At 28.8% G+C, this 13,053-nt stretch overlaps 3 protein-coding genes across 5 annotated transcripts; all 3 read right to left on the bottom strand.

Moving 5' to 3' along the window:
- Positions 1-1,920: 1,920 nt before the first annotated feature.
- On the bottom strand, positions 1,921-3,966 carry LOC126851463 (immediate early response 3-interacting protein 1). 3 transcript variants are annotated; one of them, XM_050595499.1, is made up of 4 exons: positions 3,817-3,966; positions 3,525-3,626; positions 3,362-3,453; positions 1,921-2,320 (listed from the first exon to the last, which is right to left on the bottom strand). In XM_050595499.1, exons 1-3 carry the CDS (start codon positions 3,905-3,907, stop codon positions 3,398-3,400), a joined length of 249 nt encoding a protein of 82 aa, XP_050451456.1. In that variant the 5' UTR covers positions 3,908-3,966; the 3' UTR covers positions 1,921-2,320; positions 3,362-3,397. The 3 variants fall into 3 exon arrangements, with proteins under 3 accessions (XP_050451456.1, XP_050451465.1, XP_050451447.1); XM_050595508.1 differs by having other exon boundaries at positions 1,921-2,268; XM_050595490.1 differs by lacking the exon at positions 1,921-2,320 and having other exon boundaries at positions 3,220-3,453.
- A 380-nt stretch (positions 3,967-4,346) lies between these two features.
- LOC126851240 (40S ribosomal protein S7) lies at positions 4,347-6,530 on the bottom strand. Its single transcript, XM_050594992.1, has 5 exons — positions 6,380-6,530; positions 6,051-6,221; positions 4,837-5,018; positions 4,577-4,727; positions 4,347-4,466 (listed from the first exon to the last, which is right to left on the bottom strand). The coding sequence occupies exons 2-5, from the start codon at positions 6,219-6,221 to the stop codon at positions 4,389-4,391; spliced, it is 582 nt and encodes a 193-aa protein (XP_050450949.1). The 5' UTR covers positions 6,380-6,530; the 3' UTR covers positions 4,347-4,388.
- A 391-nt stretch (positions 6,531-6,921) lies between these two features.
- Positions 6,922-12,496, bottom strand: LOC126850294 (F-box only protein 21-like). Its single transcript, XM_050593149.1, is given in 8 exon segments — positions 6,922-7,201; positions 8,069-8,345; positions 8,569-8,691; positions 8,888-9,032; positions 9,133-9,281; positions 9,418-9,859; positions 9,943-10,269; positions 12,059-12,496. Coding segments are annotated over 8 exon segments (1,782 nt in total). The 5' UTR covers positions 12,217-12,496; the 3' UTR covers positions 6,922-7,040.
- Between the last annotated feature and the right edge of the window lie 557 nt (positions 12,497-13,053).

Below are 13,053 nucleotides of genomic sequence, written 5' to 3'. Positions count from 1 at the left end.
TCTAATAAGATCCCACTAGATCTGCTAACAAAGCTTTTTTTTAATTCGATTCCCCATTTTTTTGTTATAAACCAAAAAAGATAGATTTTTTTAAAACAAAACTTTTTTAATATGCTGCCATTTTCTTTTTTTTTAAATTTTGGAAAACAAATTTTTATTTAAGTACTTAAGTATTTAATAATATTATATTAATATTGTATTATTATATATTGTATTAATATATAATATATTTTGTATTAATATTGTAAACTTGGATAGCACATAGTTATTAATATATTTAATAAAAAAAAACTTGTATTTTTTATTTCAAATACGATAAACGAATGTTTTTATGTCCCACGTGTATGAAAATATAAATCTGCAAACATTTGCATAACTTTAAAAAAAAAATTTCTATGCTGAAAATTTTTATTTAGATACTTAATAAAATTGTATTAATATTATAAAAAATAAAAATTTTTATCAAGTCGTTTCGCTGCAGAAAAATCTAGAAAATGTACTCATTTTTCGAGAGTTCAAATGGGCATTCCCCTTTAACTTAGCATTTGGCATAATATTGAAATAAAAATTGAAGAGAACTTTATCAAAACAGGATGAGGGAAGAACCCGTAAATTTTATTCGCATTACTGAGCGATGAAAAAAATTCATCTTTTAGGAAACTTCAGTTTCCGGATAGATCGTTTAATACCCCACAGTTTAATCAGCAAACTCAATCTACGCGAAAGGGAAAAAATCCAGCGTGCGAAAAGGAGAGGAGCGTGTCGAGAGAGGAAATCCGCGATGTAGACAATGCCGTCAGCGTTACCAATTATGGGAAGCAGAGATTTGTCGAAACGCGTGGCTAAAGCACTCCGGATCTCCACAATGGATCTTCCCGTGCATACGCTAGTCCCATTTCTGTACGGGATTTTTTATGGGAGTACACGCGGCGGATGTACACGCGCGTTGCAACACACAACGTATGCCTCATTGTAACGCCAACGTTAATTTAGCAGGAATCGGCAGGACAGCTTCGACGAACCGCTCCGTTTGATGCGGCAAACCGTCCTCTTCTTATTTTTTTTTTTTTTCTTTTTTGAACTGCGAGAATGACGTAGAATCGCCGTGTCATCAGATTACACATTTCGCCAGGTTGCACGAGTTTTAATTAGATACCGTATCTCACGCGATGCGTGAGATAAGAATCAACGATACGACGTCCCCTTTTTTGGGTGCAACAAGATTTCATTTTGCACGCACGGAGATTAACAAACTGTGCAGACAATAATAATAATAATAATAATAATAATATTAATAATTAATAATAATAATAATAATATTAATAATAATAACAATAATAATATCATAAAAAGAGCTATATGAATATTCCATGTATTTTGAAACTAGTGGGTCGATGAATCCATCGATAAGATGCTTGCACAACCGTGCAATTGGCGTTTATCTTTACAACATAAAGTGCCGCAGACAATCTCGTAATTCTCGGTATAAACGATCGTGTCCTTATAATGTTACTTCACATGTAGAGGATTTATGTGAAATAATATCGTACTTTACATCTTAAATAATTAATTCCACAAATTCTTTCAATCTTTCCAATCAATACTTTCTTCGTCACGCAACTGCTGAAAGTAAAGTTTGAAAATGCCTATTTACATATTCAACATACATAAATACAATTTTTTTAAACAAATCTTCGTTAATTAATCATATACTAGCTATGTGTCTCTTTATATAAAATCAGCTGATTATGAATATATTTTAAAATCAATAAAACATATTAATAAAATCATAACATCGATTACCACCATGATGTCCAAATATAAAAATTGTGCTAATCACAATTCTGTATTAATAGCAGTTATAATAATTTTATATATAGGTTTCATTAAATATAATAAAAAATTATACAAAATTAAGACTCTTTCGCAAAGTACGCATTACACGCACATTTTTTATTATGATAAATTTCAAACAACAAATGCAAGAAAGAAGTTCAATAGAATCAAAGAGGAAAGAGCATTTTACAATGAATACGTGAATGTTCGTGCAAGTCACATTTAATAATAAGTTGTAACTGCTCGCACGCACGTGTATACGAGCCCACGCATATACACACACTATCAAAAATTGCTGCGAATCCGATGTAATAGCCATTGATTATTCTGTAAAGGCGCTTCTTTCGTCCTGAGAAAGCGAGGAAGGGGAGAAAGTTACCGGGAAAATCATCCGGGTCTTCCGAGAGCATCCTGTTACTTGTATCCGTAGATCTGTAAGGAGGAAGGCGCCGAGCACATCTTATCCGGCTGGTTGTATCTTCCGCTAATGTCAATGATTGCATATATTACGCGCTGGCCAGGCAATTTACGATTCAAATGATCCGGGAAGAAATAATTGAAATAGAAATGTGCGGAAGCGTGACCTGTTGCATGGGCTACCGTTTCTTTCAGCCGCTCGAGTAGAAAATTAATTATTATGCAAGGTATATATTCGTAGACTGATTGATTTTACATTGCTCGCGCGAATCCTAATCATAAACGATAACAAAAACATAGTTTTTTGAATTATAAGCGATCAGACAGGAGAGTTTCTCGTAAACTTTTATTTATAAAGCTAATATATATGTAATAAAGATGTAATAGAGAAACGTCTTTTTGTAGTTAAATTTAATTCAATATTGGCATAATTAAACTTTCTTAAATATGTGTTATCATATAACTACATATTGCTTTATCTTTATCATAAAAAACATTAATAAAGATGTATCAAAAACTTTATATTGTAGAAGTCTTTCCATAAAAGTGACAAAAATATTTTTTTATTAAGAATAATTTAAAAATTTACTTTTTAATTTATCAGATATCTTATTTCATCATGTATGCAAATCACAACACAGCCAATGTAATGTAAAATATAAAAAATTAATAATTCACTTTCAATGATTCAGCTATAATTCATGAGATCATTCATTGTAGATTCAAGCACATAAATTTATACATATTTATTAATTTATAAATTATAATTATTTTGCAATTACACAAATTTACACATAAATTTACATATAAATTTATGTAATTGCAAATATAGACATACATAAAAAATTTCTGTAGAAATATAATAAGTAAAGAAATACTAGTACGGTAAATGAAATGATACATTACCTTACACTTAAATTAATTATTATCATAAATTTAGAAGCAGGTAAAAAGAGACACTACATATTATTTGTTGTATACTGTAATGATTAATCTGATATCATTCTTTTGTGGATAGACTTATGATAAAAATTACAAAATACTGCTTTATTGTTAAAGTAAAAATAATATAATTTTATAAATTTTCTCATATGTTACTTTGACTTACATTATATTTCAATATTTACATTGCAAGTCTTCCTTCTCAGCCAAGTATAAGCTTCACAATCAATGTCAAGATATTAAAGAATATCAAGGGAACTGAAAATAATGACATTATATGAAATATGTAATAATTAAAATCTTAAGTAATTAGTATTATAATTATTTACCCCTCATCACAGTTCGTATCGACTTAATAAGATTCAATATTTGTGATTTAGCTGTTGGAGGTTCTCCAAATCCTTGCACATTTTGCCATGATGCCCAGCCAACTATAATAACATATTAATAAACATATTAACTTTAATCTAGTAATTAAAAACAGACATACATACAAATCTTTTTTAGACATTTTTTTAAAATACATTATAACCTATAATATATTATTCATTGTATGAAATATCTAATTAATAAAAATATAACAAATAAAATAATAAAATCATGAATGTGTTTGATTATTACCTTTAGCGAGGAATCTTTCCTCATTCAAAATGCAAACTGCATTTAGACATAACAAACTTGCTTCAAAAAGTGTCCACAATGTAAACGCCATGATGCCGCATTATCATGCCAGCATTACCAACCGTTTCTTATGGTTACTAAAAGGATTGTTCGCTTTAACTATACTTCCGCTACGCTTTATTATCCTTCTCTCTTCAAAAAAAATTTGAAAACTTACTTATTTTTTTACTTAATACATTGATCGGCTGACAAAAATTTTATGGACTTTAGAAAACCTCTCGATAGCTAATTGATATATTTGACACACTTGGCATATGAAATATTGGTTCTACACACGATTATTTAATTTTTTTCTATAAAAATGCTTTGCATGAATTCTTACAATTTTTTTCATTCAAGATCGCTCCTTATTTTTTCAAACAATTTTTTTCAATAAATATATTCTATATTAATCCAATGTTCAAATTAACAAAGACTTAACTATTAAGAAATAGGGAGAAATAGAATAAAAAGTGCAATGCATGATAAAATTATTGATTCAAACACTTTTCATTTCATTTTTCTTACATTTATCATACATAAGATTCGGGAAATTCAAATGTGATATCCCGTCCAGTCAACTGCTTGTACACTGAAGCAAAAGTGTCAACCTGTCAAAAGAGAAATACATTGTCATACATTGAAATCTATTTATCCGTTATATAATAAAATGATCTTATATAAAGACAATGTCAAGAAAATGGAGAATAAATAAATGTACCTTATGTTCGATGTTTGTCTGCTCATTTTTATCAAGATGAACTTTAATAAGTTGTGATCCATCAAGTTTCACTCTGATACGCTTGCCAACAATTTCCACAGGATACACTAAATCCTCCAGTATTGCATCATAGACAGAAGTCAAAGTACGACTAAACAAAAATGTATTATACAATGTTAATTGTACAAATATATATACACATAGAATTCTATAAACATTTTTTTATGACATATTAATTTTATTCTCTTTCCTTCTCTTACCTTCTAGGACGTTTCTGCTTGTTCTTAGTACGAGTTTTCCTTGTTGGTTTGGGCAAGATTTTACGTTCACCAATAAACATTACATGTTTTCCAGAAAACTTTTTTTCTAATTCACGAACTAGTCTTGTTTGAATTTTCTGGAATGCTTTCAACTTCGGCATTGGCACATATATAATGATTGACTGTAAGAAAACAAAACTGTCATGACATGGCTTTCTCAAGAAGTAATATATTTATAGCAAAATATATGTATATCCAAATATATAAATAATATAATAATACTTTAAGTAAAAATCTGATCAAATCCATATAGAATATTTATAAAGTATAGAAAAAGATAAGTAAGAAAAAGTAAGAAAAAGAATTTTTGTTTTTCTCATACAGCTTTATATATATTGTAACCAGGATATATAATCCATCGTTTTATAAAATATTTAGGCATTTTATAAAATGTGGCTACATTCTTAAATCATAATTCAAAATAAAATATTTACAATTTGGCTAAGACATTTAATCTTTTTATAAAATATATAATTTGATCTTTTATAAAATGCTGACAAGTGACCTGCTTTATTGTCAAACACAATGATTTGTACATTGTTTTAGATTCTAGCTGGTTTATTTTAGTCATTTTATGAATTGTCTTTGAAGAACAGCCATTTATAGAAAATTAATAGTTAATTGTGTATTTCTAAATGAGAAAAAGTTTGTGTGAACACTTGATTGTATTTATCACTTATTATATTTATGAATACTTGTTCTATTTATTACAATTAAGATTTAACAAAAGCAACAAATAAAATTTTTGAAAATGTTTAAAAAAAAATAAAAAAAATAAAAAAACATTTATCATAACTATCTTATTAAATGTAACATAAAGTAAAGTTTGCAAAAATGCGTCGTTCATAAAATGACTGAAATGAACCAGCCAAAATCTAAAACAATGTACAAATTATTTGACAATGTGATGGGTCGCTTGGTAATGTTTTATAAAAAGACTAAATTTCTTAGCCAAATTGTAAAATATTTCACTTTCAACCATGATTTGAGAATATGGCCACATTTTATAAAATGCCTAGATGTTTTATAAAACGACGGATTATGTAATCTGACATGAGCATAAAAAGATCAAGTTTAGTTTTGATATAAAAACATACTGTAAAAGAAATACCATTTGGATAATAGACAAGTTGCATGAATTAATAAAAATTTACCTTCTTGTTGTTCGTTTCTATTTCTTTTGCTTTAGTGATGTAGAGTTCTCTCAGCTGTGACTTGAGATCACTATTCATTTCCAATTCGAGAAGAGCTTGAGAAACGCTAATCTCGAACTGGTCGGGCTCAGCCCCACCGCTTTTAATTATCTTTGCATTCGTCGTTAACATCTGAAAAGATTGGGAATTTTGGGATTAATATCGTGCAGTTTAACCTATCATCACCACAACATAATATGCGATTCAAATAATTATATACTTACATAATATGATATTTTATACCTAAATATTATACATTTTATTCAATATTGAAGAAAAAACGTGCATACCTCGCTAATTGGTCTTGTCTCTTCTCTTTCTTTATGAATTTCTGTCTCTACACGTCTTTAGAACCACGAGGTTCTAATCAAAGAGGAGTTTGAGAAGAGCCATGCCACGCTGGTACTGTAGCGCCTAATGGATCCATTCTAGAGCCGGCGGAAAGCGAAACTACATGGCCAGAATCACTATTGCTACTAACAATTAAAATCCCTATACATAGAGTCCGGCCACTCGATGAATTTTGGAAAAATATGGCGGTGTTTATGAAATAAAATCTTCTTTAACTACAAATTGATGATAAAAGTAAGTAAAATTATCTGTATGTGATTTCCAAATAAAATAAAAAATTATTACAGTGAAAAGATTTACGATGTTATAAAACGGAAAAATTTTTGTAGTTCATTGTGCTATGGGGCAGCCAATTATCTTCTCGAACAAATGCTGGAGAGTCCACTATGGTTGAGGGAAGTAGATGATATACCAATTTTTCAAATTTTGCCCATTAATTCTAAGTCTTAAATAAAATATATGCATTATAATTTTTGATTATCTATTATCATTTTCCTCATTTGTTTGTTAATTTAGAAGTCTTTTATTTCTTATTAGTTTTATAATATTATATTTGAGTTTTGTACAGTTTAAGTATTGCATAAAATAATTTTTATATTATTAATTTTTAGATAATATTGCCTGGGCAGTTATAGCGGCGTCCTTCGGGTAAAGCCTCGCCAGCATTTTATTTGGTACGTAATGGGTGCCTTTGAATGTACAAAAATAGCGACCTATTTCACTATTATCGATCCATTTCGGCGTTGTCAAAGTTATAGCATCTAAAATAAAAAATGCAGATAAAAAATAAATTTATGATGAACTAAGATAAACAAAATAACAAATAAATATATATATAAATAAATATATAATAAGATAATAAATATAAATAATAAATAAAATAATTAAATTAAAAAAAGAAGCAAAATCAATCAAAATAAAATAAAATATTATTTTATTTTGTGCACGAAAAAAAAGAGATAAACTCGTAAAATAATGTTCGAGATTGCAACGATCTCGAACTTCGCATTTTTGTTGCCGCGCGACCGCGTCATCGCCACGCGCGCGATGCGAGGTAGCGTTTTCTGCGACCGAGCAAAAACGCGCTGCAACAACAAACATCGTCGCCCTTCTCGAAGGATCTAAGGTAAAATTGCGACAAACAAGTCACCTAAAAACTGTCGGCCGAAATGACTAAATTTCGGGGACCTTCTGGATCCTTCGAGAAGGCGACGACAGTATAATAGTAAGCCGCCAACCGAGCGCGGCGCATTCCGCTCAGAGTACTTTGACGCGTGTACGCTATTTAAGTGAGATAAAGATTCGGTCTCGCTTATTGAGATAGACATATTTCAGTGCCGCTGTGTGACTAGGAGTTTTTCCGAGACAGACGATTTATCGCTGTTTATCCACCGCGTGCGAATTATAATCGTATCTCGCGTATGATTAATATAGCAAAGTGTTAAGTGTATTCTATTCATCTTAGAATCGAGCGCGTCTCGATACTCGCGGGTGTCGTTGTCCCTCGGCCGTCTCATTTTGCGCTTGTCTCTTTCGGAGCACGCTCGCTCGCACGCTTACTATAACTTTCGCGCTCAAATAAACAAATATAATTTTAAATAAAAATGCATTCAATATGATATTCATACCTTCTTCCACGTAACACATTTTATTATTTTCAGTAAGAATTATGTAATTTGTTTGTTGCTTTATAAATTTATGATTAAAACAGTGATTCAAATCATATTTGTAAGAGCGTGATGCACCGTATGAGGTCAAATAACATTCATCATGCCGTCGGTGCCATCCTACTATCACGCCGATACAATCTGCAGGTTGATGCATTACTATCATTCCAATCGCATATTTTACGTTCTCTAGTCTTGGGTGTAGCAACTTTGTTTTTTCATCAATATGAAGATTGAGCTGGAAAGTAAAATTGCAAGGTAAAATCACAAAGACTTTAATTCATATAACTTATCAAATAATTCCTAAATAGACTTTTGTAACAAGTTAAATTACAGTTAGTTAAATTATAGATAATTATAATTTGTATGTAATAGTGCATACATTATCAAAGAAATCAAAGATTTTTTCTATTATTATTTTTAATATTGATATATGGCATATGTGTAATGCGCTAACATACATATATTTTTTCTTCTCTAGTCCATTCAATCATTCTATTCAGTATTCTATTCAGCATAATCCTAAAAGTGCGCTTATTATGTTCACAATGCTTTAGTACAATCAATATTAGTTCTTGCCAAAACTGAAAAAAAATTAAACATGAGCAAAGATTAAACAGAGAAAAGATTGAAGAAAGCTCTGATTAAAAATGAAAAAATGAGAGATTGTATAATTTCTTTTCGCGTGTCCTATGAAGCGTGTTTCATTAACTCATATATTTGCCAAATTTATTAATTAATATTAAAATCATTAAAAAACATATATGCATAATTGCCAACCATTTCAGTTGTTTTCATCATTGGATTTATAACTTGCAATTCATTGAAATCTTCAGGTGAAATTATTTTAATAACATTAAGATGGGAAATATCCGGAAATATCTTTAAATTAAAATATCTTGTATCTTCTAACTTACTCGTGGCACTGTAAACAATAAAAAATTATATTTGTGTGCGTATGCATATATGATAAGAGTAAAAATATCGAAAATTTCAGATAATTTTAAATCTAATATTATACTTACTAGCTTGGTTTCCAAGCAATGCAGAAGTGATAAATCCGACTACAATCATATGGTTTGCATATTATATCGCAACGTAGGCCAAGTCTTCTAGCTACACTGAGATATATTATTAATAAAATTAATTCATTGCCATATTTATTTTTTAAGACCTGTGCCAGGAAATAAAATACAGGAATTAATTAAAGCAAGGACATTTTTTAAGATATAACAAACATGGCCATATTCACAGCATATATAATTGACCATAATAAAAGTTATTATATATGATAATCTATAAAAACTTACATTATCTATACATATATATTCCAAATTTGCGTCGTTCCATATATTTAGTTCAAATTTTAATTTGTCAAATATATATTCCTCGAGTGTATCTATAATCTGCGTTCCTTCTATTTCGTTCCAATGATTATCGTCAATATTGTTGTTTTTCCAATATGAAAACATTTCAGGGGGCGTCGACAATATCGAATGGTCAGGATGTTTTTCTCTGAGGCAATCTAGTATTTCTAGTGCGATATTATCTAGTGATGCTTTTATGCATGAGTAAAAGATATCTTTTTCAGGTTGAAACCATTGTGCTGCCATGGTAAGAATTCGTTCCAAAAACTGATTTTTGCAAGATTGTTCTGTATATTTACGCATCTTCGTACTTACAACATGTTGCCTTAAACATCAAAATATTTTTGTATTGCAATATCTTTCGGTTAGATTGCAATCAATTTTTCTGAAAAATTTATATATTAACTGTGCAATAAGTACATTAATTTATAAAATTATTAACACTATAATATATATTGAGAATCCTACTGTGGAGATTGCATAAGCAAGTTTTTAATTTCATCAATGAAGAAACAACATTTTACGAAATTTTCAGGCATAAACATATCATAAATGTTATTCATTAAATGTTGATCCGTATGATAAAATATATGTTGAAATCGTATTGAATTATTGATTTCGTAATTCTTAGAATAATATTTATGAATTATTTGAGATACATAATTTCGTAATTGTCTTGCATAAAGTATGCCTGTTTCTATAAAGTTTAAGCTTTTTTTATCCTTCTCTTCTTCAGACTCTTTCTGCTTACTTTCCTCAAACTGTTTGTCATAAAGTTTCTTCGCAAGAGGCCATCTGAAAAAATTGGAACAAAAAATATTTTAATAAATTTTTGAAAATTGCATTAAACAGTGTAATATATTTTTTAAAATGTATTCAAAGTATTCAATCAAAATATCAATTTTTTTGTTTTATATACAGAACATAAATGATATAGAACATAGATAGACATATATAGAACATAGATAAAATAGAAGATATAAAATATATTATCTTTAATTTTAAATTATAATTAAATTTTATATTAAATATATACAATAATAAATACAATTAACAAAGCTATAATTAAATTACAGTCTTATTATGTAACTATAACAAATCAAATATTATATTTTTACACATTCTATATAATAGTAATTTATCAAAGTAATTAATAAAACAATAAAATAAAAATAGTAAAATAAAATAATTAAATTAATCAAATAAAAATGCAAAATTTTTACTTTTCAATCTTTATCTTTTATTATATTACATATTATATATATTATATTTATATTTATATATACTTATTTATATTTATATATTATATTTATATATTATGTTTATATTTATATATTAAATTTATATATTTTATGTTACGATTATATATTATTATGTATTATTATATATTATTATATATTACTATATTATATTTTTTTTATTATAAGACAAAAATAGGTAGAACAATGAGCTAAAATGCCAAAGTACAAAAAAGTTATCTTTAAAATAATTTCTTTATTTAATTTCTTTAATTACTAAAGAGAATAAAATTAAGGAAATGATAAACCTTTGGAAAACCTATTATATGAAATAATAAGAATAAGAAGTAAGAATATATAATTCCTACATATTTATATCTGTTGAACATGAAACTTAAAAATGGCGGACTTGCAAATCAAAGAGAAACTCAAAAATTAAAATCCATGTCTGAAGGGTAAAATTTTATTAGTAATTCACTTCTTTGGGGGGTTAGGTTTTAATTAGGTTATATCTTTTAAATAGTTTAAAAGTGTAAAGCCTCTCTGTAAAGGCCATTGCACGTTAAAAAATTTTAATCATAATCGTAAAGTCGTAAGTAAATCAACCAATCACAGTTCAAACATTCTTATTATGTTTAGAATGTTTGATTGTGATTGGTCAATTTTCTTACGGCATTATGATTACGACTAAAATTTTTTAACGTGCAATGGCCTTAAAAGAAACCTACTGCGTCCACGATATACTTTGCAAGATGAAGTGATGTTCACTCTGCACATAACCTTTACTCTTCAGAATTGTAATGTATATAATATGTATTATATGTATATGTATATGTAATGTATATAATTGACGGCCGACTTTAGTGTCTGTATGCAGTGAGTTCCACCTCTTCTACGAAATTCCACTACTAAAAAATTAAATACATAGGTTTGAGTTGAATCTTTCTGTGAAAAATTGTAAACCTATGTGAAATCTCGCTTCGTATGGAAAGTTGTAAATCCATGGAATCTCACTTTGCCCGTGCATCATTTTTAAGTTTCATATTCGTGTTTAGAGAGCAAAAATACGTAAGAATTGGATATTCTTATCTATTATTTTACATAGGTAGATTTTGTGAATTTACGAAGAAAATTTTTTGAAGATAACTGCTCGCGCTCTGTTTTCTGATTAGTTCTGATTAGAATTTCTTATTAGTCCATTTTTCTATCGTTTTATATTGATTATTAGAATCTTTTTATCTGTTTGTTTTATTATATTAAATTTCTAATATTTTTTTATTTATTTTATTCTTATAAAATATATTTTTTGCATGATAGATTACTGACATAAAATTATAAAAAATTACCTTTGAAGAAACTTTTTTTTCATATATTTGTCATTTTTGGCTGCGTACCGAAATTGTTTGCACACACATCTGAAATTAATAATATCCTCAATTCTGATATCATTGTAGCTGAGAATAACGCTGATCACTTCTTGAGGTAAGCACATTATCGTAGCCATAACGAAAAAAAAATCAATAAAACACGACAGAATAATATAATTTAAAATATATTCGCAATAAATTATTGGCGTAATAATTCCCTGCTCTTAAAAGCACACAAATCTACTGTAATACTGTTCCTATCTGCCGATTGCAGAGAGCACAAGAGTGGGTGTTTTATGTACACTAAAAGTCTTTCACACCCTCTGACTATTCTGAGCCTTGTGTCCACGATGCGAAAACCATAGACATATAAAATAGGCCCAACATGCCATATTAAGCGGGGAGCACATACTTTTGCATAAGCGCATAACCATAAGGAAATTGATTGGTTCATTTCGTTAGGCATATGTTTGTGGACCAATCAATTTCCTTATACTTATGGTTATGCGCTTATGCAAAAGTGTGTGCTCCCCGCTTTACAGACATAGAAAATATAGAGACCGAGCATAAACTTCTAGGACAGACGAGGGGAGTGAAGCCACTGGGACTAGAGTCCTAAATAACCAGAGAAGCGACATCATTATCTCCTCCATGCTTCCCATGATCGCCATGTTAGGCCCGCAGCTGTGCTCTTTGGAAATATACGTTTGTAGCAATGAATTGGTAATCGTAAATATACGTTTTGAAATGTCTTAGTAGTCTCAGGAATATTAAAAATGTTTTTTTTTTTAGAAAATAACATTATAAATATACCTTTTTTAACTTACAGTATACTGATTGCGGTTAATTTATACGTTACGGGCCCAACATGACGATCAACCAATCAGCAAGTAAGACACTATCGTCGCTTCTCTGATTTTTTAGGACTTTATGTGGGACGAGGTAAATTGTGATGATATTTATAAATATTAATA

Source organism: Cataglyphis hispanica, chromosome 1 (genome assembly GCF_021464435.1).
Source record: "Cataglyphis hispanica isolate Lineage 1 chromosome 1, ULB_Chis1_1.0, whole genome shotgun sequence".
Lineage (NCBI taxonomy): Eukaryota > Metazoa > Arthropoda > Insecta > Hymenoptera > Formicidae > Cataglyphis > Cataglyphis hispanica.
Note: the sequence above shows the minus strand (reverse complement) of the source record. Positions and strands in the feature narration are given on the sequence as shown.

Excerpts from the sequence above, each read along its gene's own strand:
- LOC126851463 (XM_050595499.1), bottom strand. The coding sequence starts at position 3,907 with ATGGCGTTTACATTGTGGACACTTTTTGAAGCAAGTTTGTTATGTCTA. Across the intron at positions 3,627-3,816 it reads GGAAAGATTCCTCGCTAAAG|TTGGCTGGGCATCATGGCAA; the intron begins GTAATAATCAAA and ends ATGTTATTATAG. Across the intron at positions 3,454-3,524 it reads GATACGAACTGTGATGAGGG|TTCCCTTGATATTCTTTAAT; the intron begins GTAAATAATTAT and ends CATTATTTTCAG.
- LOC126851240 (XM_050594992.1), bottom strand. The coding sequence starts at position 6,221 with ATGTTAACGACGAATGCAAAGATAATTAAAAGCGGTGGGGCTGAGCCC. Across the intron at positions 4,728-4,836 it reads AAGCAGAAACGTCCTAGAAG|TCGTACTTTGACTTCTGTCT; the intron begins GTAAGAGAAGGA and ends ATTTTTGTTTAG. Across the intron at positions 4,467-4,576 it reads AGACAAACATCGAACATAAG|GTTGACACTTTTGCTTCAGT; the intron begins GTACATTTATTT and ends CTCTTTTGACAG.